The 27818-nt window shown below is 31.5% G+C and overlaps 1 protein-coding gene across 2 annotated transcripts in view; it reads left to right on the forward strand.

Annotated features, from left to right (window-relative positions):
- The window catches only part of LOC145292133 (AFG1-like ATPase), a 72918-nt gene that overhangs the window by 25369 nt on the left and 19731 nt on the right, over positions 1-27818 (forward strand). The window contains exons 2-8 of one of the 2 annotated variants that reach the window (XM_080138241.1): positions 6067-6266; positions 11258-11318; positions 13036-13137; positions 15993-16123; positions 19335-19434; positions 20952-21010; positions 24391-24473. In XM_080138241.1, coding sequence (XP_079994367.1) covers positions 6067-6266; positions 11258-11318; positions 13036-13137; positions 15993-16123; positions 19335-19434; positions 20952-21010; positions 24391-24473 — 736 coding nt within the window. The remainder of the gene's footprint in view (positions 1-6066; positions 6267-11257; positions 11319-13035; positions 13138-15992; positions 16124-19334; positions 19435-20951; positions 21011-24390; positions 24474-27818) is intronic. The other variant, XM_080138242.1, reaches the window with a different exon arrangement.

A 27818-nucleotide genomic window follows, 5' to 3' on the forward strand; every position in this document is an offset into this window, starting at 1 on the left:
TAATAATTAAAATTGAGTTATCTCGGAGGAGTTATCTTTCTTGACATGAATTCATTATCGTTTTTGTTTTGTTTTTTAAATTTTATTGCTAATCATTGAACTAAACTCTCAACCATGGTTTCACTTAAAAAAAAAAAAAGAATTACTATACTTAGCATTTTGGCTAGAAGTAAAGTGTAGTATATTTCATCTTTTCTGTCCTCAATAAATGAAGGATAAACCTTTTTAGACTAAGGCAATGTTTATTTTTATCTGAATCCAAATTGGCTTTTTTTAAGACTTGGATTTTTCCACATTAAAAACTGATCTTGTATTTAATTCTACCTTTGTGGTGAGGCAAGTGTAACAAAGTGGTGCGCTCTTATGGTAAGATAGCACGTATGGGCACGTGTGAGAAAATCATCATCAGCAGCAGCCATAAGATAGCTGATTAGCAAAAATATTAGCAGCAGCAGCAGTCTTACCACTGGTGCAGCTTTGATAAGTAGATCCCGCAGACGAGCCTCGTTATGACAGTTAGAAAATTTAGATTAACAACCGGTGAAACTACCGAAAAGTAACCCTTTTAAATAAAGATGGATATAAACAATATTTTTTAAATTAATTTCTTAATTTTACTTAAAAACAAAATGTAAACATATATAAACAAAATATTTTAGAAAATAATTTATTAAATTTAAATAAAAAATTGATTGTAAACATAAAGAAATTTTTTTTGTAAATAATTATTGAAAAATATTGCAAAGTGTTTACATAGCTGGTTCTTTTTTTTTTTTTTTTTTTTTTTACAGTGATCACCACTTATCAAGGCCCGGAAGCCACTCAGGGATAAGGGTTATTGCAAGTACATTACGTTAGTGTGGAGATTTAATGAAGTGTTTACTTAAGCGGGCGGTTCATTAGGAATTTGTTAACGTTGGACTTGAAGACATCCAAGTTGTAGTCCGGTGGGAAGCAGGCAGACGGAACAGAGTTCCACAGGCGTGCAGTTCTAAGAAAGAAGCTTTGTTCATGGAATCCGCGTTTTGATTTAGGCACAGATATAGAGTGGGGGAAATTTTTCACAGTGGATTCAGCTAGACGGGTGTTTTTCGTGAAAGATTGGCGAGGGGGGACCAGAGATTGGAGTTCAGACGAGCACCTGCCATGGAAATAACGATAAAACAAAGATAGGCTCACAACGTCTCTTCTGTGGGAGAGAGGTTGCAAGGTAGAGAAAAGGGCATCCCTCACTAAGCCACAAAGTCTATTTTGTACTCTGTCAAGGCAGGATAGGCTGTTTTTAGGAGCTCCTGCCCAGATATGGCAACAGTATTCCATCCTTGGGATAATAGGGGCGCCTCAAATCCCCCTTCCAAAAAAGACAAGAAACGAAAAAAAGATTTTATGTTTTTACTATTTTAAAGCACTTTTCTTTTTCTTTTTCTTTTTTTTTTTTAAAGTTTGAAACACAAGTAGTGGCTAGTTGTTAACTTAGGGCGTATGGCAGAAATTCTTCATGCTTTAAATGTATGGTAATGTTTTTATTGGGGTCGAAAAACTTTTTTCAGCCGCCATATTACTTCCTATTTACTTGCCTCCCTACAAGGGCAGAGTTAGACACAAGATCGGTTTTTAATGTAGAGAAGCATTGATTACTAAAAAACGAAATGGTGAAATATAAAAGCAAGTTAAGCTAAAAGTAAAAATAAAAAAAACAATTCAAAGAATTAAAGACAAAATTCAAAGAAATTTCGAAAATTTATTTCTATAAACATCACGAACAAGTGAAACATAACGAACAAGTGAAAATAAATAAATAAATAAATAAATAATTGCAACCAAAGGCAAGATAAGTCAACATAAAAAGGGTCAATAATTGTAGAAGCACCCGTGTCACATTTCACGTGACCTAACTATTCGGATTTTTCAGAACGAGGCTTGTCTGGGGGACCTACTTATCTTATCTGCACCTGCAAATTAAGCAAGTGTGTGCACGCTAACACCATGAGAAGAAGAAGGAGAGAAAAAAAAAAGGACAGTACATAGTCAAGAAAGAGAAGCAAGCTGCGCACCGGGGAAGATGGACATGTGAAGTCGAGGGCTTGAGGTGGCAGGGACAGACTTTTAAAAAGCACATTATATGACACAGCGCTGTAAAATGTGTGTGTGAAAACACTTTTGAAAGATAATGAAATGCATTATTTTGGACGAACCATGAATAAATGCATTTAATTTTGCATTTTAAAAAAAATGTACAGTTGGATTTTTATTTTTTCCTGTTTTTATTTGCTTGTTCCTTTGCGATGGTACCTGACAACGTGTGGGTCCGAGTAGTTGAAATGTAACAACACAGTTTGAGCCTAACAGCCACGTTACACAAGTAAATAGGAACTCTGATAAAAAAAGAGCATCTAAAAAAATATTAATAAAAACACTCTTTTTTATTTAAGAGGTTAATATAGTTTGCTTGAAGTATTGTCCAGTATGTATATACACTGCTGATTAAAAATTTAAGACCACTTAAAAATCTTTTAAAAAAAACTTTTTTTTAAGGATAGATTTTAAACTCTTCTGACTTAAGGTTACCAATACTACAATCTAAAAGGTTATGGAAACAAAAAGCTACATTCCAAAGATTTATTTTTAAAATTTACATTTTTATTAAATTAGGCTTTTTACACATGATCAAAATTATAAGACCAGAGACAAAAATTCTTTTAAATTGTATAAAAAGTGTATGAAAGCATTCAACAATCAAACTTAATAATGAGTTCTACCTCCACTGCTTTTGATGACTTCAAAAATTCTTTGGGGCATGCTAGAAATAAGGGTTTCTATTAAGGTGCCGGGGGTCCTGCTCCAGTTTCTGAAGATGGCTTCACAAAGTTCATTTTTTGTTCATTTTTTCTTTAGAAAGTTGCAAATAACAGTTTTACTGCGATTTACCTTAGCTGCTATCGCTCGCTGTGACAAACCTTGCTTATGGAATCCTAGAATTTGAGAGCACTCAACTTTGGTTAGTTTTCTTGCTTTAGGCATGGTAACACCTTTACACAGTGATTGCTAATCTCTAACTGAAGTAAAAACATTAGAATTACCATAAATCTAACAATTTATACCCTTGGTCTTATAATTTTGATCATGTGTAAAAAGCCTTATTTAATAAAAATGCAAATTTTTAAATAAAATTTTTGAATGTACCTTTTTGTTTCCATAACCTTTTAGATTGTAGTATTAGTAACCTTAAGTCGGAAGAGCTTAAAATCTATCCTTAAAAAAAAGGGTTTATTGTTAAAGATTTTTAAGTGGTCTTAAATTTTTGACCAGCAGTGTAAATGTAATTTAAAGAAGGCGGCAATACACTGCAGGGGTCTAATGGATAGAGACAAACTTAAGTAAATTCAGGCAAGGGTTGATCCTTGAACCTTTATTATTCCTTTGATAAATGACCTCCTTAAAATTGTCTAAGAGATGGGTATATTTGCTGATAACACAATGCTCTATAACAGACACATATCAAGGAAATGAGTGAAACATTAGAGGAAGACCTACTGTCTAGTGGAATGGGAACATAAATGGATTGTTCCGTCTGCCTGCTTCCCACCTGACTACAACTTGGATGTCTTCAAGTCCAACCTTAACAAATTCCTAATGAACCGCCCTCTTAAGTAAACACTTCATTAAATCTCCACACTAACGTACTGTACTTGCAATAACCCTTATCCATGAGTGGCTTCCGGGCCTTGATAAGTGGTGACCACCGTGTAAAAAAAAAAAAAAAAAAAACATTTGATGCTGCCAAACTCCTCAGCTTATCATTCACAGGGAACATGAATTGGAACATATACACTGAGGACATTGCTAAGGCTGCTGCAAAGAAAGCGGGCTCTCTCTACTGTGTTACAGAGTTACTTATGCCTGAGAGTATCTTATATCTCTACAAGACCACCACCCACCCATGTATGGAGTATTGTTGCCACATTTGAGCTGGTGCATCTGTTACTAGTCTTGCTTTCCTAGACAAGGTTAAAAAAAGAATAGCCAAACAACCAACCCTTGTCCCATTGACGAAATGTTACATCTCTGTGCCTATTTTACAAATATTTTAATGGAAAGTGCTTTGACAAACTAGAAGCCCTTGTAACCCCTTGACATAAATACCCTCGACAAACCCAACAAGCAGCAAAATCCCACCCCTACACAGTAGAGATCCCTAGATACCAGAAAGCCTTTTACTCTAATTGTTTCTTCTCTTGAACTACTAGACTTTGGAATTCCCTCCCAGATCTCTATTTCCTTGACTGTACTGATATGCAGAAGTTCGAGTGACATCTTGCTGCTCAACTCCCTACATAGTGTCCCTGCAAATTATGTCCCAAATAGTAAACCCCTACATCCAAGTGACACTGTTCCTTGTTTGCAGTGAAATAGCAATAAAATATTTTTTTTTAAATGAGTTTTGCAGATTCACCTTTTTATTAATATAATGTATACATTTTTATTCCTTTTTTATATTCTTAATTGAATAAATAAATGTAAAATAAAATTAAATCATACATATACGTAATAAAGAAGATTTAATACTGACCCTGCAATATTACATGAAAAGCATAACAATGGGTTTTTAAACAAAATTTAAACAAAAAAAAATTTTGACAATTGATTTCAAATCAATTTAATTTTCTGCTGAATAGCTCTTGTTTACAACTGCCTTCACTATGCACATTTAAGTTAAATTTGAACACACACCTGATGAAGGCAATTTTTTTTAAATATCATATCATACGGAACCTCCATACAAGTAAGAATATAATGTAATATGAGTATAAAAAAAGAAAGAAAACATATATATATATATATATATATATATATATATATATATATAAAAAGGAACAAACCGTATTATGTGTTCATCAACGTTTTGTCTTTATTTCGAGACTTCCTCTGGATGAATGAGATTAAAAAACAAAAAATACCAGTACAAGATATTTTACTAATCTGCAATAAAGCGATTAACACAGTTTATATATACTAGCAGGGAGACCCGAATTTGCTCAGGATTGAATGATGATCAATGACTATTTCACACTCTTATATTTCTGTTGTCATCAAAATCCGTGAAATCGCCTGGGAGAAAGTTTCACATGTCTCCATGCAGTAACTTAGTCCAAAATATATGTTATTCTACATTGCACTCTAGAGAACCTACTCTTTCTTTTATAAAATTATTTTATATAAACTTTTTTCTAGTTAATTAAAAAAAAAAACATTGGGAAATTTATATGCCGGGTTTGAACCTATAGATCAAATCATGCACAAAAAAAAAAAAAAAAAAAGGAAAATTTTCAAGGCTTATAAAATTCTTTGCAATTAATGAAAAAAAAATTTAGAAATATACGTGCGGTGTTTGAACCTACAGACCACATCATGCAAAAAAAAGAGAAAAGCATGCTATCAACTTACCCACAGTAGAATTTTCATGGCCTGTTGTTCTATCATTGTTGCTAAGTGAAGACATGGAAAAGATGGCTTTACCGATGATAAATTAAAATAACAGTTTGGATTATCTGTAATTATCAGGGATATTCTGAGACAAAACTTAATTAAGATCACTCCCAGACTTATACACTAAAGTTCTGTAAATTTTAAAGAAAATCTGTTTAGCCGTTTCTGAGTCTATAAGGAACGAACTCACACACACAGACAAAGTTGCATTGATATAATTGTAGAGATATATATTAATAAAAAGGTGAATCTCGGATTTTCAAGTGATTGTGTCAAACCAATTCAGAGTGAAGGTGCTTGAAGTTGACTAGGTGAGACTACCTGTATATATTAAATTTATACAATGACTCTACAATTCACACTTGATCTATGAGTATGCTATTAACTTTCTTTGCGATATAGTAATGGGAATCTGTTGATCCGATAAGGTGTAGCCATGATTTACAATGGGCAAAATACAACTAAAAATTTGATTGGCATCTTTTTTTTTTGCTTTTGTTTTTTCTTACACTTAAAGCCCTTTTCATTACTGTATGTCCACATCATTTTGAACCTCCTTTTTTTATTTGTTTATTTTAGTTCAACAGTACAACCAGCAATTGTCCAGATGTTTATCCTCCAATGTTGCATTGGGACCATTGGCTGCTTATAATGCATTGTGTGAATCTGGAGAGTTGAAGGTTGATGACCACCAACTGAGCATTGTTGCAACCCTAGAAAAGCTACATCATAGAGTGTATAATTATAAACCAGATGTATCTGCATCATGGTTTGAAAAGGTAAACTCTCAATGGACAATACTCTGATGTTATATATACTTCTATAATATATATACATATATACACACAGACACACCTTATTAATACTTTTTTAACCAAAATTTTTAATATAAAGTCAAAATTCCGGTAATGTTCATATACCAATAAAATCAAAGTCCAAATTAATTGACTCAATTATTTAAGTTTCATGATAATCATTTTTCATAATCAAGCATGCATATAATATTTTCACAAAGATCAAGACAACAAAATATAAAATAAGAGTATCATATTGTGTATTTTCATATGCATTACAATTGTCTGTCAACAGTATTATCGTGTTGACACACCGATTCTCGTCAGATCATTGGAGTTAAGCAACGTTGAGCCTGGTTAGTACCAGATGAGTGACCATTTGGGAATTCTAGGCACTGTATGTGCTCTCCGCTTATCTCGCCATTTGTTTCCAGTCGTTTTGTACGTACATTTCACTTGCCACTGGTATTTAACAATGTTGACTCAGGAGAGGTGTGGTTGGAGATTGTGCACCTCCTGCCATAAAAATTTTGAGTGCAGGCACCCCTTCATGGGTATCCATAGTCTGTCAAAAACTGAAGGAGCCCTTTTTTTTTTTCTTTTTTTTTTTTTTTACAATTGTTTCATAACCATTTGGACAATTTTTAATATTATATCATTTTAAAATATTCCAAAATAGCTACTCTTCAGATGGCAAAATACACTATTTATACAAATATGAATATACTTATAATCTTTATTCTAAGAGATTAACCAGTTGTACCTCCCTCCCCAACACTTTTATATTTACTTTTAATTTTATTTTTCGATAGTCTTTGAATTTAGTAAGCGTCCCAATTTCGTATTTCTACAAATTACCTATTTTAATATTAATTTAATCTTTTATATGATTTTTATTTTAATAATTTTTTCTTCTCTAATTTATTTATTTAATTGATTTATTTCCCAAATACTAATCTACACCTTCAAATTCTAGTTTAAATTTAGATGTTCCACAATTACTTCCTCAATCTACGATAGTTTCATATAAACTTTCTTTACATATTATGATCTACTAATTAATTTTTACTTAACATGTTATTTCTTAAGGAAATGTAATTAAATGTGCTACTTAGCAAACATTAATTAGTGACCTTCAATTAGTAGATTTATGAAGAGTTTAGCTGTATACATCAAAGTGCATACATAACCAGCATGAGCTACTAGAGTGTTACATTCTAAGGATGATAACTCTATTTTGTCAGTTTTTATCAATTTGCCAATCTATTGAAATTCCATGCATTCATATTTTAATATTTAGACTTTAGTAGTTATTAATCACCTTTGCTAATTTTAAACTTATATTTCTAAGATTATCTTCTTTATTAACCATTATTTATTACAATCTCAGTTCAATTTTTCACTTAGTTTTCTTCAATTTTATATTTTGATTCAAATTTATTTCATCCATCCTAATCTGTTTGTCTCCATATTTTGCAGTTACTTAATGTTAGATTCTTTTCATTCTTGCATTATTGAAATTACTTTGGTGTTATTTTATTACTTGTAATGATTATTAAAATTAAAATCACTTCTATTTCTCCTATTTAAGTTATAATTATTTTAGTTTCTATATGTTAACTTGATGATTTAATAATTTATTTATTGCACCATTTTAAAATCTTAGTATTTAATTTAACATTCTCTTTTCACACATTACATTTCACTCTCAATATATTCTGTAAATTTTTCCTTTTTTAAATTTATTTTAATCAGGTTTTAGACATGAAAGCAGGAATGTATTTCTATGAAGACAGCTTTGTATAACATCTAACTTTTTGTTTAAAATTTCCTCTTTAGAATTCACCATGTGGTATGCTTCAAGTAAACGTAGGTTACATCTTTTTGATTTACTCGGTTTATATTTTCTAGCTTCATTTACTATTGATTTAATTTAATTTAATTTAAAATATTTTTTCTTCTTACGTAGTTCCCTAACCCAATCATTTAATGCAGTTGTGTTCCTCTTCTTATTTTTAATAATTATTTTTGTTCTGTCCTTATTTCTACCATTATCCTCATCCTGATTTGGTTCATTTTCTGGTCTAATTTTAACATTAAGTAACTACAAGATATGGAGACAAAGAGATTAGGATAGATTGAAATAAATTTAATCAAAATATAAAGTTGAAGAAAACTAAGTGAGAAATTGAACTGAGATTGTTATAAGGAAGATAATATTAGAAATATAAGTTTAAAATGAAATAAAAGTGATTAATAAATACTAAATGCAATATATTGTCTTCATGGCCTTCGAACCAAGATCAAAGTGTAGTATCTGTTCCGACAGATACTGCGAGCAAAGACCATATGTGGGGGCGACCTCACATATAAGACCTTGGTCAATGTAGGGGCAACCCTTCATACCAATTGTCACTATCCAGCTCCCCTACTCCCCAGGGAGTTGGTCCCCATTTCCCCTTCACTCCTCACATTAAAACATCACTTGTGCCTAATTTGCTCGATGGGGGAGCAAATAAATACCTGGCCTTTTGGCCAAGATCAAAGTGTAGTATCTGTTCCGGCAGATACTGCACTTAAGATAATTTGTACCAGTCAATGGAGGGGAAACCCTCTATACTGGGACAATTATTATTTTTGGTAACCAGAGTGACCCCTTTTAGGGGAGCTGGTTTTTACCTCACATTAAAAACGGCCTTGTGCCTAATTTGCTCAGTGGGGGAGCAAATAAACACCATCTGTTCTTCAGATACTGCACTTCCATTTCTTGTTCTCTTTCAGTGGAGGAGCAGTCCTTCACGACTGAGACAATTTTTTTTATTTTTGTACCTTTTCTCCACGTTAAAAAACGGCCCTGGTGTCTAACTCTGTCCCATGGGGAGGCATTGTAAATGCATGGAATTTCGATAAATTGATAAAAACTGACAAAATAGTTATCTTCTTCAGACTGTAAAGATATTATGAATGATAATGGAGAGGAAGATAAAAAAATTAAAATAAAATACTTGGATAAATACTTTACATAATGGATGCACCATCTTTATATACTGTTTTATGTATATGCGATATCAGTTTTAAGGTTAAGTAATCTGCATATTGGTTTTAAAAGGACATTTTATTATCTATTGTTATTGTCTTTTTTTAATTTAATAATTGTTTAAATTTTAATATAATAAATAATTCTATTTCACAATATTGTTTTATTTGCGTTCAAACGTTTTTTATTTACAGTTACATTTAAAAGATAAATAAACATGTATCGAAATTACCAAAATGTTTATCTGCATCCATAAATGAGAAAGATTTTTTTTTTAGGCTTACAAATTTATAAATACTATTCAGGGTTAATATCATCAGAAAATGAAGAGAGAAAAACTAAAAAAGAAACAAGTCTCCTGCATCTCAGTACAGACCAATTAGTCTCTGTGATCCTCACTCAATCAATCGAATCTTTCTGCTTTTATTTTTAAGCAGATGTAATTTAAAAAAAAAAAAAAAAAAAAAAAAAGGTACTTGTACGGTTTAATTAAGGCATTAAAAAAAATGAAAATATCGAAAAAAAAAAAAAAAGGTTATATTGTACGTATCTGTTTTGGACTGAAGATCTCAAAAAAAAATTTCACTTAATTTGATCGAGTAGTTTTCTTTTTCTTTTTTTTTTTTTTTTCTTTTTTTACAGCGAAAAAACACGTTTTTATGATAGCGTGTTGAAGTCAGCTATCTTGGAATTTTTTGAACACGCCACAGGGAGATAACTCCATTTAAAGCGCCAACACTCCCTCCCCCTCTTTAATACTAGCTGTTCTTGCTAAAAATCGAACCTTTTGCTCAGTATCATAACAAATATTTTTTTCGCTGTAAAAAGAAACTACTTGATGAAATTAAGTGAAATTTTTTTTCGGAAAACTTTGTTCCATCACGGATACGTACAATATAACCTTTTTTTTTTTTTTTTTTTTTTCGATATTTTCATTTTTTAATGTCCTGATTAAACTGTACAAGTACCCCCAAAAAAAAGACAACAGTGCACTATAAGTAAAATCAATATAGTAAGACATGAACACTGTTGTAATTTCCCGCCGAGTCTGACGGGTACTTCAGCCGCCCATGTTTCCTCTTAATAAACTATAGAACATGTTTATTTTTCCTTTTCAGTTTCACCATTTTTATGGTGAATTAGAAGAATTCCCGGTTTTTGTCCAGAATTCTCCCTTTATTAAAACACAAAATTATAAAAATCTGTGTAATGTATATATCCATGACTGAACGAAAATGTCATATTCCAAAAAAATACATCAATTAATCAAGTAGCTTTCTTTTTAACTAAGAAAATCAAATTTCATGTGTAACCAAAATAGGGTTGTCTTTCATTGCTATATTGAAGAAACAAGGGCAGATAACTTAAAATCAGACTTGCTAGATTAGCCTTGTATTGCCAACAGTTTCTCATTAATCATTTAAAAACGATTTTCTTTATAAAAATAAAACTACTAAATTGCGATCTTTTTGTTTCATTACAGTTATCTACATCATAAAGATTTTTCTGTATTTTTATTTTATTTTTTTAGTAGAGGGAGAAGTTTGGACAACCAGCAAAATCCCCAAGTAGAACAGTTTTGCAATATTGTTATGTCCTTTACAAATATTAAATTCAAAACATAATGCTACTAAATCTTATGTTTAGAATACTTATTCTAATTTTGATCATAACCCATTACATTTTGATTCTAAAAGTGATCGAAATTTAAGGCTGACGTTTAAGGGACCTTAAGAAGAAATTGAAATTCAGGGAATCTTGTTAAATTGGTAATTGACTATGCTGGTAACATCAGCCATGAATGATTAAACCAATGAAATAAATCCTCAAGATTGCTTTGTGTCTTCAGTCAGAACATGTAATGAAATTGAAATAAACCCTAGCAAAGCTGCAATCTCCTTTTTATTAACTGACAAAAATTTTTTTTTTCTTATTGCAGACATTTCAATTTTCTAAGAAGGAAAAAGCTCCTCGAGGCCTTTACTTGTATGGAGATGTAGGTAAGTTGTAATTATTTAATTGAATTTCACATAAAATAAACTTGTAAGTTTGACTAGTCATTACCATTCCAAAAATTGAACATTGATCCGATTATATTTAGATGCATCCAACACATCTCTATATGTCCATAGGTCTGTCACATTTTTAGTTAAAGTAGCATTTCTGTTAGTCTGTCACACTTTGGTTTTTAAACTGTTGATGTTTAATGGATGTAATGGCTGGGAGGATATCTCATGACAGAACAGATACTACACTACCTCCTTCATGAAAAAAGTACAAAGCAGTGCTTGAGGGTATGATATCATTATAACAGAACAGATACTACCACCCCACCCCCATATAAAAGGAGGAGATAATACCTGGGAGGATCTCATAACAGAACTGATAGCACACTACCTCATACATTCACTGAATTGAGCATTTAAAAATATCATCTCTTTGTTTTAAAACTGTAATATAACCAAAGTGGATATTAGACGACAATGAATTAGAATATATCTGAAGGAAGTTGTTTCTAAACAATCGTTTCTATCTTATTCTTCAGGAAAAATATATTTAGAGACTGAGTAAGATTTATAAATGTTATTTTTTTCTTCCATCATTATGCATCAATTATTGATCTGTACACATACATATATTGGTGAGATTCAGCATAATCTAGATACTCTACAAACATAAAAACCTATTCAAATGAAAAATCATCAAAATGTTTTTTCTTTCACATGTTGGGTTTTAACCATGCATTTAAATTTACTGCAAACTTCATAGATGCATTCAAGCAGTTCTATTTGTGGGTAAGTTTGAAATGGCATTCTCCTTGCCCAATATTGCAGATTTAAAGGACACTTAGGAGAATGCTCAGAGGCTGCAGTCTAGTGCCAAACTGGTGCAAGTGCAAAATAAAAATAAAACAATATGAAAATAATCTTTAACGATGCAGTGATGCTAATAGCTTTTTAATTTAGTGGATCCTGGCTGCACAAATTTGATTATAATGAGTATCTAAAAAATGTATGCTTGCAATTCACCCCACTCCCTTAAATAAAATGAAGAAAGAAAATGTGTTGTGTATTTGTATGCATGCTGTTGAATTTTTTTTTTTTTTTCAGTCAGAAAAAAAAACTCATAACACAAATTTCATTTTGTATAAAAATGTAGAAAATATTTCTTTTATTTTTTTATTGCCTCATGTGCAGGCACCAAGCTAGAGATGGAGTGTGGGCAGGAGTGTAGATGGATGGAACCACGAGCTCGTCTAATGTTGCTTTGCTGGGTGACTGTTTGCTTTCTGCATAGAATGGCCAATATTAAGCCTTATTCAAAAAAATCTAACGAGCAAAAAGAATGGATTAATAATTTGTCTACCTTTTGAAATTATAAGACGGTCTTCTGGAAGTTAAAGGTTTAATCCTTAGTACAGTCGATAATAACTAAGGACAAAGTAAAATTAGCACCTCTACCCAATCATGGCAGACAGAATGAGCAATCTGCTATTGCAGATTAAATGAATGGTTATGTTTGAAATTCTATACAGGCCTTTAAATTTAAAAAAATGTGCACGTGTGAAGAGGTTACATCAAACAAATCATGAATAGAGCAACCAAAATGAGAATAGTAGTCCAATTAATAGAAATTATCAATCTTTATCTAAAAAAAATTCTGAAACAAAATATATATCTATTTGTCTACTTATTTAATTTCTCTTTTGTTTTTCAGGATGTGGGAAGACAATGTTAATGGACCTTTTCTATAAGAACTGTCAAGTTGAAAAGAAATTACGGGTACATTTCCACGAATTCATGTTAAGCGTCCATAAAAGTGAGTTTTAAATTCAGTGATTTCTATGAAAAATTCACAAATCTAATATGAAACTTTGAAGAGCTAACTTTTCTTTTATTGTATTTTACTCTAAATCATTTGTTTGATTCATATATATATATATATATATATATATATATATATATATATATATATATATATTTGTTTACTGTTTTTTTGGGAAAGAATTCCAACAAAGTGCTCGATTACAAAGAAAAAACTTTTTTCGATATAAGATCTTAATATTTATTTAAAATTGTACAGAAAGTCAGAAAAACATTGGTACCGTCGGTTTCAAGCCTAACATAAGGGAGGCCAGTTAATGGTAAATGAAACAATATGGCTGACGAGAGCCTAACATTATTTACGATTTACCATTAACTGGTCTCCCTTATGTTAGGCTTGAAACCGACGGTACCAATGTTTTTCTGACTTTCTGTACAATTTTAAATAAATAAATATATATATATATATAAAAATTCCAGGTTAATATTTTCCAGAAGTAAAGCAACCGATGAAGTTTTAACAATACCGTAAGAGTCCATAATGAAAATTATTCAGAAATTTACAAACACAAAAAAATATCATGTCATTCAGAATAAAAACAATAACTACCTTTAATATATATGAAGAAAATGGAAACAAGGGAGGGGGGTAAAGTTTGTATTGAAATAGAAAAAACAAAACAAGGAAAAACTTTTGACTAAACTTTTGTATAAGCAATATCATTGGAAGAGGTCTCTAGTTACTTGTAACTAGCTGACTGAAACATGCTTATGAATGTGTAATGAGATTAATGCTTAAGTAAAACAAATAAAAATATACATATATATATATATGTATATATATATATGTCCATGTTTTCTAAGTGATATTGTTTGAACATCTTCTAAATATATAAACAAAAATATGTGACCAACAAAAGTCTATCTTTGCTAGTATATACAATGTCACTGTTGATGTTTGATGAGTGTAATGCCTGGGAGGATATCTCATAACAGCTGAGCAGATACTACACTACCTCCTTCCTAACAAAAGGACAAGGCAGTGCCTGGAGGTATAATATCATGATAACAGAACAGATACTACCATATCCTCCCCATAAAAAGGAGGAGGTAATACCTGGGAGGATCTCATAACAGAACTGATAGCCCACTACCTCGCATGTTCACTTAATTGAGCATTTAAAAATAGTCCAACTAATAGAATAGTTTAATTTGGATTCAGACATATACCAAATCTCGATTAGTACTAGATAAAAAGGAAACTGAGATATCATCTCTTTGTTTTAAAACTGTAATGTAACCAAAGTGGATATCAGACGTGAGTGTATAAGAATATTTTTGTAGGAAGTTTTTTTTAAGCAATCGTTTCTGTCTTATTCAGGAAAAATATATTTAGAGACTGAATAATTTTTTTTTTTACTTCCATCATTATGCATCAATTATTCATCTGCAGGCATACATATATTGGTGAGATTCAGCAACCTAGATACTTTACAAGCATATATATCTAGATACTTTAAAAGCGATTCAGATAAAAAAATCATTGAAATGTTTTTCTCTTACATGTTAAATTTTAATCACACATTTAATTTTACTGAAGCTACACTAATAAATTATCCAAATTACTTTGCCAAGTAGCAAAATTTGTTAGAATTTTCAAATGTCAATGCACCATTAAACAACAAATAGATTTCTACGACATCACAGCATATTTACCAAAGATAATGCTTTAAAATAATAGCATAAATTGAAATACATCTAATTTAAAATTTCTATTCCTCTACAGTTTTTACTTTTCCTTTTCTGCTGTTCATTTATTGAATAAATTTAGTTTGTTTTTATGCTGATTTCATTTCTGGTTTTCACTTCAATAAATAAGTAAAAATGAATTCCTTAAGACTGCCTCCCTTTTTTACCACACTGCTGATGTTTGTCACTTTTCATCTATACACAATTTTTTTTTTACACATTTTTCTTTTCTTTATCTTTTTTCTCTTTCCTCCATCTTTCTCCTCCCCCTTTCAAATCTTTTTTTTTTTAAATAAATTTTCTTTCATTTTAGATGAAGTCTTTATAATAAAAACAAAATATAAAATCACAAGTTGATTTTATTTTATTATTTGGCTTATATTCTTTTCATACTTATTTTTCCATATGTAAAACAAACTTTTTAGCACTTCATCCTCAACAATCAGTCTGACAGGATGGGTTGCTATGGCAAGAGTTGCCTTGCTCTATCTGGCTGTGGTATTGTTCTATGCAGTCTTAGGAGGGTCCCCCCCCCAGGCTTTATCTTTTCGCTTTGAGAAGGGGTTAGTTTGTTGCTAATTGTCTGTGACACCACTGCTAGAGGATACTAACAGAGCTGCTCAAGCATTTTTTGTGGGGCCAGAATGCACCGCCTTTTGTGTGCTAGCCTTTTTTTAGTCCCACTTTAGACACAGTCTCTCTCTTTCCTATGGTGGGAGGGAGCAAAATAAATACTACTTATGTGTGTATATTTGTTTTATCTTATCCAAAGAGAATCTATATTATATTTCTTTCAATCCATCTATTTACCTGTCCGTTCAATTTCTTTTTTTCTTGGAAACTACTGGTTCAATCTGGTAGAAATTTTGTATTGACCTTTGTCATGATAAGATGCAGCAAAATAAGTGATATGTATTAATAAGTTCAATTCACAGTTAAGAAGTAGTATTTAATGCAAAAAATGAGCATAAAGTTAACCATATTCAATCATCAATTTGGCATAAAGCACTCATTTTAAGGCAGCAGACTATAACTTTTTAACAGACTAAAAAAAAACTAGTGTTTAAGTATTTACCTAACTCTTATATTTTCTCTTTATAGAAATCCATGAAGTGAAAAAAGACATCCCCAAATTATACAACCTTACCCATTCGTCAGCATTTGATCCAATTCCACCAGTTGCAGAACAAATTAGTTCCGAAACTTGGCTTTTGTGTTTTGATGAATTCCAGGTAAGTTGGACAGTTATGTTTATTTTATCTCTTTATATATTTTTTTATGTATTATTTATGCAATTGATAAAGTTGCAAGAGCAGATATGGTTACAATTTAAATATTGTCTTAATAAGAAATTGAAATTCAGAAATCTTGCTTAAATTAGTGTCTCATAACTATGGATGAAATTTAATGCAAATCTGAAATATTTGAATTTTCAAATAGGAGGTTATGCAAATATTATGGCCTGTAAAAATCCTTTAAAATACCCGCAAATTTGTGAAATATTTATTAATTGAAGGCTAATACCAATTGTAAAAATTTCACAAAAATCATCAATATTTGAATTTTCGTGAAGAACTTCCACCTCTTCTTTGTCCCTTTTGCATAAAACTAAATTAAACAAAATATAACCCACATTATCCATCCTCACATATAGTAGCCGTGTTTTCAAATTTATAATGACCTGATAATTAGTTTAGGTGTAAATCCTATACATGCAAATATATAAACATAGACACATGTGGAGCCACGTTTTTGTCTGCTTGACAACGATCACTGACCCCAACAGTGTGTGCTGTGGTTTCCTTCTTCTTCGTCTTCTCTTTTGGCTGTGTTGTCATCTCTCACATTGGTAGTTGCCGAGGGGATACACACCGGTTCACAAGTATAAAAAAAATTAAAATAACACAAAAGAAAACACAGAAAACACAGTTGGGTTCTGGGTGTGTGTGTGAGACCATATCGTAGAAAACAACTTTTTGGATGAGACCCTGTTTGTCAGGTGATGTCAGCTGATCTTGATCTGCTCTGGGCTACGACCTGCCTTCTACTATGTCCAACTCACAACTCTTCAACCTCGTAAAACCGAGACTGTTCATAAACTGTCTCTAACTGTTGGAAAACTGACTGCCACCCCTAATAGTGCCCATAAACTGACTTTAAATATATTGACCTCTATTGTCCAGTCCATGTTACTGCCACACCTGGATTAACAATATTATTTTAGCTGCTTTTTGGGTACCTTGGTGAACAACTTTCTATATCTTTGTTCTGCTGATAAATTAATTTCTTCTTTTTAAAGGGTGTTTTTTTTTTTTTATATAGGCAAAGAACTTTAAATAAATCACAGAAAAATATTTTAAGTATATATGGTTCATTCCAAGGATTAATTCTTGGCATTTATAATCTATATATATAAAAGCGAAAATGTGTGTTTGTATGTATGTTTGTGTGTTTGTATGTCTCGCAAAAACTTTCCACACGGGTCACAGATTTTCGCCAGATCGGTATCATTTTAAACTTCCAATCTTCGCCCGACAAATATTGAAAAATTGGCCAAAACGTTAATTTTTTCACCCTAAAATCATCACTTTTCTACAGGGTGGGTCAGCAAAAACACTCCTCTCATGACGAATTCGTTTCTACGTATGCGTCATATGACGTCGTAACCTGATTTACTTTAAATATTTGAAAAAGCGACACAATTTTGCCAACGTCATCTTAGCTCAGTTGCTTAGAGCGCGGCCTCATTATCTAAACATTTTGGGTTCGAACCGTGGTGTGAAATTTTTTTTTTTTTTTGATTTTTTAAATTTTAATATTGAAGCAGGGTTATTTAAACCATTTTTCACATAACGTTCGTTTTTCTGTTTCACGTTTGCCTTACGTTAGTTGTTTTTTACTTCGCTTATTCTTAGGTTTTCATTAACACCCACCACCCCCGCCCAAACACACACACCCAAAAACACCCGGGCAACGCCAGGTACCCCCCAAAGCCATTTTTCACGTGTTTTTTTTTATTTTAGGGGTTTTATTTTTCAGATTTTTTAAAGAAGTTTTAACGTTCGTTTTTCTGTTTTCTTTTTTTGTTTTTCCGATTTTTACATTTAACATCGTTCGTTTGCCTTACGTTAGTTTTTTTTTTAAATATTTACTTCGCTTATTCTTATGTTTTGATTAACACCCCCCACCCCCGCCCGAGCACACATACCTCAAAACACCCGGGCAACGCCGGGTACCCCCCGCTAGTTTAAATATAATTTCTGGCATATAGCCCCCATGGTTTGTGCTTGTGCATATATGGCATAATCTAGAGGACCAATTTTCACAAACTCTATGCATTAAATGAGGCTGTATCTCAGCAAAAATGCATCAAATGTTATCTTTCAAGTGGTCTATTGTGTCTAGTTTATCAGCATATCTCCAAAGGAAATAATCCAATGTAGTTAAATCACATGAATGAGGTGACCAGCTGACAGGTTCATTTCATGAAATTATTCATTCATCAAATGTAAATAAAATAAATTTGCACAATTTGCCAGTGCTACTAGTGCCAGTCTCTTCATGATAAAATTAAAAAAAAAAAAATTACTTCAGTGCCATCAGCTAAAATCGAAACCAAAACATTTAGTGCTCCAGCCGCGTTCCCTACCATTTGAGCTATCAACAGATAGATAAGAAAGATTTTAAATTAAACCACTTCAAGCTAAGAATGAATTTCCGCATTTACAGAACGAATAGTTTTTGTCGATTGAAATGAAAAATGTTCATTTCAATTTGCCGACATATTTCTGTACGCGTTGTTCATTCATCCAAAGAATGATTCTACTCATTATAAACCATCCTTGGTGTATGATTACTATTTTCTGGTAATTTCAGTGTTATTTGCCCAGTAGTTTAAGAGTTTATCAGTTAAATGTTTACAGACAGACAGATACACACACACACACACACACACACACACACACACACACACACACACATTTACTGTTTTATTTATATTGACTATGTTTTTGGTTCTTATCCAGAATTTCACTATATTAAAAAACAAAAATAAAGAAAAATCTGCATGGTGTATGTACGTGTGACAAAACAAAAATATCAAATTCAAAAAAATTACGTAAATTGATCAAGTGGTTTTATAAAGAAAATCAATTTTAAGCGATTAATGGGAATTTGTAGGCACTACAACATAAATCTCGCAAGGGTAAATTCTTGAGTTATCTCCCTTAATTTTTTTTTTATTTAAATTGTTTTCAAAATGGCAGATAAAACAGTTGTTCTTCTGTTACTCATAAGATTTTATTTTCTTATTTAAAAATAAAACTATCTGTCCAATTTACATAATTTTGGGAATATATTTTCGTTTTGTCACATCATATAGATTTTTTTTTTTTCTTACATGCTCAGTCTTTTTTTTTTTTTTTTTTTTTTTTGAAATTTCAGGTTACAGATATTGCAGATGCAATGATTCTAAAAGGATTATTTACAGAACTGTTCAATAATGGTATTGTTGTCATTGCAACTTCAAACCGCCATCCAGATGGTATGTCCCTCTTGTTTATCAAACTTTCATGACTTTTCAAAGCAAGTCTCTTCATTTATCACTTCACTCCAGACTTATTCTTAAATTGACTTTGAATATCCTTAGAGGTTAAATAATTGAAATTTCTGGCTCAAATCATTACAAATTCTTTAGCTTATTAAAAACTGACAAAAGTTACAGCACAATGGATGCTTTATGCCAAATGGATGGTTGAATATGATGAAATTTGTGCTCATCTTTGTATTAGATACTAATCCTTATTAATCCTGAACTGTGCATCAAATGGATACCATAATGCTAAGTCAATTGCACCTTATAGCAAAGATCCATACAAAATTTCAGCCAGATCAATCGAGTAGTTTCCCAGAAAATGTGGAATGGATAGACAAAGAGAAATAGATAATTTTCATATTATATTTATATTTGAATTGGTAATTATATGGAAAAATAAACATGTGTAATTTCCCATAAAAAATTGGAAATGCAAATAAAAAGTCAAAAAGTCTTTTTAACATTGAATGGAAAAGAAAAATTGAAATTTGAAGAAATCATGACACGATACCATCGTTCATAATAAACATTTAAGAGTGCAAAACGTTTGTTAGAAGATGGCTTTTATTTTATGTATTTTTTAATTAGGTCACCATTTTTTCAGGCCTAAAAGCCACTCAAGGTTAATAATTAATGAGGTGGATGAATTGTTGGTTGAATGATAAAGAATATTATGAGAGGATTGAAAATGATGAATGCAAAAAAACAAAATTTGATTGCTCATGAGGATGGTTTATGACAAGTATTTGTTGACATTGGATTTGAAGATGACCATATAATCTGCAGGGAAACAATCCTGTGTTGGAATGCGTTTAAAAAAATGAGAAATTCTTGGAAATAAACTCTGTTCATGGAAATTCCATATTATATTAGACACACAGAAGAAGTAGAGAAAGTTCTTTGCAGTTGTGGGAATAAGATGAGTTCTTGCTGTGAATGTCTTACAGTGAGGAACCAGGGATTGAAACTCAGCTGATCCTTTTCCATTGAAATGATAAAGAAATCTAGCTAAAACTCTCATTTGTACATTGAATGCTTTAGATGGTGAAAAGAAACGGCAAATGAAACAAGAAGTGACAGGAAGAGGGGAATAGAGAAAGTAGTAGTAGAAGGATAAGAGGAGAGTAAGAGGATGACATGAATAAAAAAAAAAGGAAAAATTGAAATCAATATGAGGAGGATATAGTAGTTAACTATACATTGTGTGAACGAGTTATGTTTGAAGATTATGACAATGCAGTTATTACCATATTTGGTTCAACATCCGTTTTTACATGCTGGCGTGTGTTGAACAGCAAGAATTTTTTTGCACAATTATTCTACAAGTGCTACCCTCCTTTCAAGAAAAAACAGAAATAAATGATGATGCATATTCTCATGACGGAAAGAAAATATTATACACTAATATGTCGATATTGTTGTCACGATTGTTTTGACTTAACATTTTTTATTTTATCTCTTTTCAGATCTTTACAAACAAGGCTTACAAAGAGCCAATTTTGTCCCATTTATTGGAATACTAAAAGTAAGTTAAATATTTTGGCAACATATGACTTGGAACAGGAAGACATTCAATGAAAATGACATTCATTTGTTAAACACCATTTTATTACAATCTTAAAATTACTGTATTAATGTTGTATATCGATGTATTGACTGTTGTATAGAGGAGTTATCACACAGAGATACATTACAGTTTGTATTTACATGAAGGTATCATATTTTCTTAGAAAAAAAATATATGATTCATACCTTTTCTTTCTCCGGAATGTTCTGTTTTCGCTGCTGAGCTCTGTGATACACATGCAATGACCAACACCATAACCGATTGAGACACCTGTTTTTTATTATTTTGTGAAACCACAGAACAACACTTTATATTTCTAAAATATAAATTTATTTCAGCTATCTCAGTGGTCTTCAGAAGGAGTCTGCATTATGTGTCTACATTGCTTGTTCTTTCTAGCCTCGCTTCCTGGACTTGAATACGTCTGTTCACTTTCATGACCAAACTCAAACTCTCAATCTAATCTTCTTGACCTCTTGACGTGTCAGTTCCATTACGCCATCATCAAAAGCACACATCTAATGTATGCAACGGTTGAAGGTCATTTTGTTTGTTTAACTTAGCTAATTTATGTAAACATTTTCAGCTAAACAATAAATAACTCTCAATCTAAACTATTTTAACACTATCTCTGGATAGATAGATAAATAGATAGGTAGACAGATAGATAACCAATTTAACTTTGAACTATACTATGTTATTATCTAACATTATGGATAAAATTGATCGGTGCTTATTCAGATTGGCGCTTATATCGATAAACAAAAATGAAGAAAAACTTTTATATTGTACCTACTTGTGACAGATTGAAGATTTTATATTCAAAAAGTTGATCAAAGAATTTTGATTTTTTTAGAAAAAATAAATTCCCTGCTTTTACTGATAAGTGACAGACGAGATCATATTTTACTAGAGAACATAATAAAGAGAAGTAATCAGTGATTGTTTTGATAGTTTCAATGTGCATTAGGGTTGTTTGCCCTTGTCCATCAATTCATTAGACGCTTTTTTTTTTCACCTTCATCGAAACAGTAAAATTTGATTTTTTTTTTTTTTTTTTTTAATAAAAAAAAACAAACTTAATCAAATTATGTGATTTTTAGAATTTTTCATCTTTGTCTTCTGACTGGTATGTACATCATACAATCATTTCTGTATTTTCTTTAATTTTAAATGTCAACATAAGTGCCAATCTGAATAAACACTAATCAACCTTATAAATAGTTTAAAAAAAAAAAAAAAAAGAAGATGAATCCAGGAAAAATGTTTACTCTAAATATGTAATAAAATAATATGTATATTTTTATTTGTTTATTTATCTATTTAGAGCAAAAATTAGTATGAATTAACAATTAAAAGTTTTCATAAGGGGCAATTATGATACAAATTAATAAACAGCCTAGCTGTACAATCGCAAAAGAGGTTTAGAATTTTATGTGTGCATATTTATTGAAAACATTCTGAAAGATTTGATAGTCAACATGGAGTCCAAGAATAAACTTTTCACCTATAAGTTTTTAGGGTCGTTAATCATATCCAAGTATTTCTTGCTGGTACTACCAGATCAGGCTGTCTGAAGATATTAGCTTCCTAACCTAAAATGCACCAAACATTAATGTTATTGTTCGTTTTCCTTTTCCTTTGAAAAATTCAATCATGTTCTGCAAAACCAAAAACAAAATTAACAATTTTTCTCTAAAAAACAAATAAATATTTGAAGATATAAAGAACTTGAACCATAAAAACTTTTTTCCCCAAAATTACTGGATTCGGTATAAAAAAACAAAAAGGATTGATATGCAATAAGATAAAAAAAAAACCCAAGAAACAAGTTTTTCTTCTTAGTATCAAAACGCTGTCGCATTTGCTTTCATGTATTGATTTTCTGACAGGTCTTTTAGACATTTCTTGGCAGTAAATAACATCTGCTTTTCCAAAAATTTTCTTAAGCCATGGTGGACAACCTATCCAGTGACAGCTTCACGATAAAAAATACCCTTGATAGCAAAGCATCAAGTATTCAGCTATGGACAAGATTTGAATTACACTACAAACTCATGTAGTGAGTTCAATCTCGGCTGCAGCTGCATGTTACATTTTTATGAACAAGAATCAGGATTCTCTCCATTCTGCTTGTTTCCCTGACTGTACCAACATGCAGACATTTAAATGTCATGTGAACAAACATCTTGTGCACAACTCCCAATTGTACCTGTAGGTATGCCCCTAACTTACAGTATCGCCATATGTATCTACGGTAATGTTCCTTGTTTGGGATGAATGAAACAAAAAATAAAAGTCAATCATGAGACTACCTGACAACAGAAGATTGGGCCAAAATCTTATCTGGGCCTTACTTTTCTATATTGTATGAAGTATTTCTAAAGTTATTCTGTGGAAATTTTGACAATTCAAAAGCTATTTATCTAATCGAACTCAAATTTTGTATGATAATTATTGTTATCAAAGCACAGCATCATCATCAAATTTATAAAAATCAGAAATTGAAATTCTGCAAAAATTTTAACTATGACTGAACTTTAATGTTAAGGTGCAGGACTTCATTGGCTATTATATGGACCAAATAGTAAGTCTCTACTGTGTCTTTGACTGACATATCTTAAAATTAGACCATGACTGTTATTTTAATCAAGTTTGGTGATGATTAGTCAAGTAATGTAGACGCTAGGCTGCACACAAACAAACATAATTATAAACTTGATCAAAAATAATCTTTGAAAGAAAATTTGTATGATTTGTATGACAAAACAAAAATATCATATTCTGAAAATCACTTAAATTGATCAAATAGTTTTATTATTAAACTAGAAAATCGAATTTTATGAGTAACCAGGAATGATTCTCACATCATCATGTTGAAAATAATCCCAAGAAACAAAGGGAGACAATAATTAAAACTTGCAACATTTTTGTTGTAATACTTACAAATTCCCATTAATTGCTTAAAAAATATTTTCTTTATAAAAATAAAGCTATTCGATTTATTCATGTGATTTTTGGAATATGATCTTTTTGTTTTGTCACAAGTATGTACATCATACAATTTTTTTTTTTTTTTTTTTTTTGATATATTGGATATTCTGTACAAGAACCATGAAGAGTTTTTAACTCTTCATACAAAAAAAAAAATCCCAATATAATATTTTAAGAAAAATGGTTTAATCTTTGTATAAGGCTTTGTGTTGAATTGAATCTTTATGGAGGAATTGTGTGGTTGCCTACTTCATTTTTGATTTTGAAACAAACAAATCTGCTTTTCCTTTCTTTGGATTTTTCTTTCACTTATTCTGTTTTGCTCTTGTTTTCATTTCTTTCAGAATTACTGCAATGTCTTGTGCCTCAATTCTGGCACCGACTACAGAATGAAAACCATAATAGCAGAAGGAAAAACTTACTTCATGTAAGCAAATAAATTTTTTCATGTTGATTGTCAATCTCATAATTAAGTCTGAAATTTACTATCTGCCATCACTAGGTAGTGTCTGCTTGGCACAGATCACAACAAACTATCCAAGACTATTCTATTGAGTTGCAGGTTGGTAGCTGGAACTCAACTTGCAAGGCCACTAAGGCCAAATTTTTATATACAGCACCTGATGGTCACTCATAATTAGGTCTGTGACAACAGCATATTCTTTTCATTGTTTTGACTCTCGAATATATATCCGACACAATTAATCAACCGAGAACTACATAAAAACATAAGATATCAATGGATATATACCTGAGAATCAAAACAAAGAAAAGAATATGTTGTTGTCATAGCCCTATTCATTTTGCACCCAATTTGGTGGTCCTGGATATGACCTTAAACTATATCCGATGGTGAGGGCCCCAGCTTGCGGGCCTTAGGGAGTGTGGAGCCACCCTTTAATTGCCATTGCTCCCAGGTCCACTCTGACCCAGAGTGATAGTACCTGTTAGGGTCCCAACTATGGGTTAAATAGAATACGACTTAAAAAACAAATATATTATATTAAAAAAATCGTTCTTCAAAATCACCAGATTCGGCATTAAATACCCTGGAAAAGGTTGATATGCCGTAAAACAAAACAACCAACCAACCCAATTTGGTGATTTTACAAAAACCGATATTGATGCAATGCTAGTGATATAGTCATAAGAAAATTTTTTTTTTTTCTTTTTTACATTATATTTTTAATTTGAGTGAACACACACACACACACACACACACACAAATCTAGAATCCCTACTAGACAATATCCTCGAGTGTCTAAGGTCTTTCTGTAGAGGAGTTTGTCAGGACAACTTGGCATGAGGATACTTTTCCCTAGAAGTAAACCCTGACTAAATATTTAAAATCACATAGTATTCACAGTCCAAATAAGATCTCCTTTGTATATCTAACCCACAGTGGCTTATATGAGGGATAGTGCATTTTCCTCAAGTCATATTGCCTGTAGTAACATCACTAAATTGGATATTCCACCAGACTAGATGTATTCTTGTCCTGCAATCTAATAAGTCTAAGAGACCACAAGAAAGATATATTATAACATAGTTAAATCGCCAATTGGGGAGAGGAAAATTAAAATTCTTAACTTCTTTGCTAACTCAACATTTGAGACGTAAAGATTTAATTAAATATTCAACTATCTATGTATCTCATATAGAGATCAAGGGGTTAGCTCCAGGAAGGAGGGGAGGGGCTTGATTTTTGAGAATTTGCAAATGGAAGTAAAATGAAATGAAAACAAATAAAGGTGTTATGTGCAACATGAAAAGAAACTGAAAGATACCCATCATTCAAGTAATTATAAAAGCAACCCGACTCGTGAAAAAGAATTTCAAAAACTACTTGCCAAATGTACCCAGTAAGCTAAGTGCAAGAAAGATACAAACAATTGCACTTAGAGGAATTTAAAATTAAAAAGATCTCTTTCCTGAAATGTATGATAGCAGGTGAATGTCTGCTAATCCCAAGCTAAAACAAAATGAGAAAATTTAAAAAGACATATGTATGTACAATGACTTGCAGAATCTAAATTCAGACCATTTTGACACCTCGTCTCTTTCTGCGGTTGCATAATTGTTCTGGGGTAGTTGACACCCCTATTTTCATGATAATATGGACCCGTCTGGGCCTATGTAAGCCAGATATTTCTGCTCTCGAGTGAAGAGTACACTCGCAGTTTAACTGTTTATAGTAAACACCAGGACTCTTTCACCTTAATATTGTGACCCCTAACCAGGACCACAATAATAACGATGTAAGGATTTTAAAAAAATAAACCCACAAGGATCACCTTTGGATAAGCAGCCAACTTCTGGTCAACAAACTCGTATTTCTACCTTCTTTGGCAAATTAAATGTTGATTCCACAAAAGTGTTTTCAACAACAAAAAAAAAACAACCTCACCTTGGGAAAAGTGTATTTTTCAAAATGCTGTGAGTAGAAAAAAATACGTTTTCTATTGCTAAAAAAAAAAATTTATGTCAATTCATTTCAGAATGACATTTTTATGACCCAGAATGTTTGTTAAAAGTGAACGTTTTTTTGTTTTAATCACATAGGGGAAAAAAAGAAACTATTTTTTTTCTGGCAGGCTGACCCAATTTTTTGCTTGTGCAAATATTGTAATTTTTCCTCTTGGCAAAAAGCCGTATTCAGTTCAGAGTATATATATTTGAAAAAAAAAAAAAAAAACTTTTTACTGTGACCAAAAATATCTTGATCGATAGCTGCATGATTTTGTTTTCTCAGTAAAACAAAGAGAAAAGGGAAAAATATATATATCGGATTGAAACCTCTTTTATTCTATTACACGAATTCAATACAACAACACAAATATGCAACAGGATTTCTGCTTTCACTTCGTTCATTATTCGAAATTCTTCTGGATGCAAAATGCTTCATTTTTTTTTTTTTTTTTTGAGAGAGTTAAAATAAATTCTCAAGTGTTTTGTTCTCTGTGGAAAATTGAACATTTCTTTCTGTTAAAACCACATGCATGCGATTTTTTTCTTTTTCTCTTCATGGATATTAATTTGGCATATCTTCTCTGTAAACTTGAAGGTTTTCTAGCCTTGATAAGTGGTGACCCCCATGTAAAAAAAAGAAAAAAAAAGCCAAACATGTTCCTTGGGAAAAATCCCAAAACAAACCTGAGTTACCCAAGACAAGGACGTGGAGAACTCCACTGACAGAAGGATTGTCCATACCAGCCTCAGAAATGTAATCGATGCAGACACAACAGACAGACACAAAGAGCAAAAGGATCCCATAGGAACTATGTAAAATCAAAAACTCAAGTGGAGGACGAAAATGTATAGAAGTACGTGATGGTAAAAATGGAGGACAAGAATGTTAGATTTCAACTAGTGGTTTGGATTTGTCCATCATAAACCACCATACATGGTGCAAAATCGGAAAACCAAAGATGTTAAGAACCAAGAAAGTGGCTTGTTCAATAACTGGAAGAAGAATTTGAAGGTTAGGTTACCACTAACGTAATGTTGAAGGGAAAAACACTGAATCTCAAGATGTTTGTATTAAAAAATACTAATAACCTTTTTAGGACAGACTGGATCCAAAAATTTGAACTCTGGGACTCGCCCATTAGCGATTTTTGTCAAAAGATGACCAACCTTACTGCCGAAGCTGAAAAACTAAAGAAAGAGTTGAAGGAGTCATTCCCTAATGTTTTTTTTCAGACAAACTAGGCCGCTATACAAAAATAGAGGTCAAGTTCAAGTTACAAGAAAATGGCACCTTAGTCTTCAA

Source organism: Euprymna scolopes, chromosome 13 (assembly GCF_053919585.1).
Source record: "Euprymna scolopes isolate OS-2025 chromosome 13, ASM5391958v1, whole genome shotgun sequence".
Taxonomy (NCBI): domain Eukaryota; kingdom Metazoa; phylum Mollusca; class Cephalopoda; order Sepiida; family Sepiolidae; genus Euprymna; species Euprymna scolopes.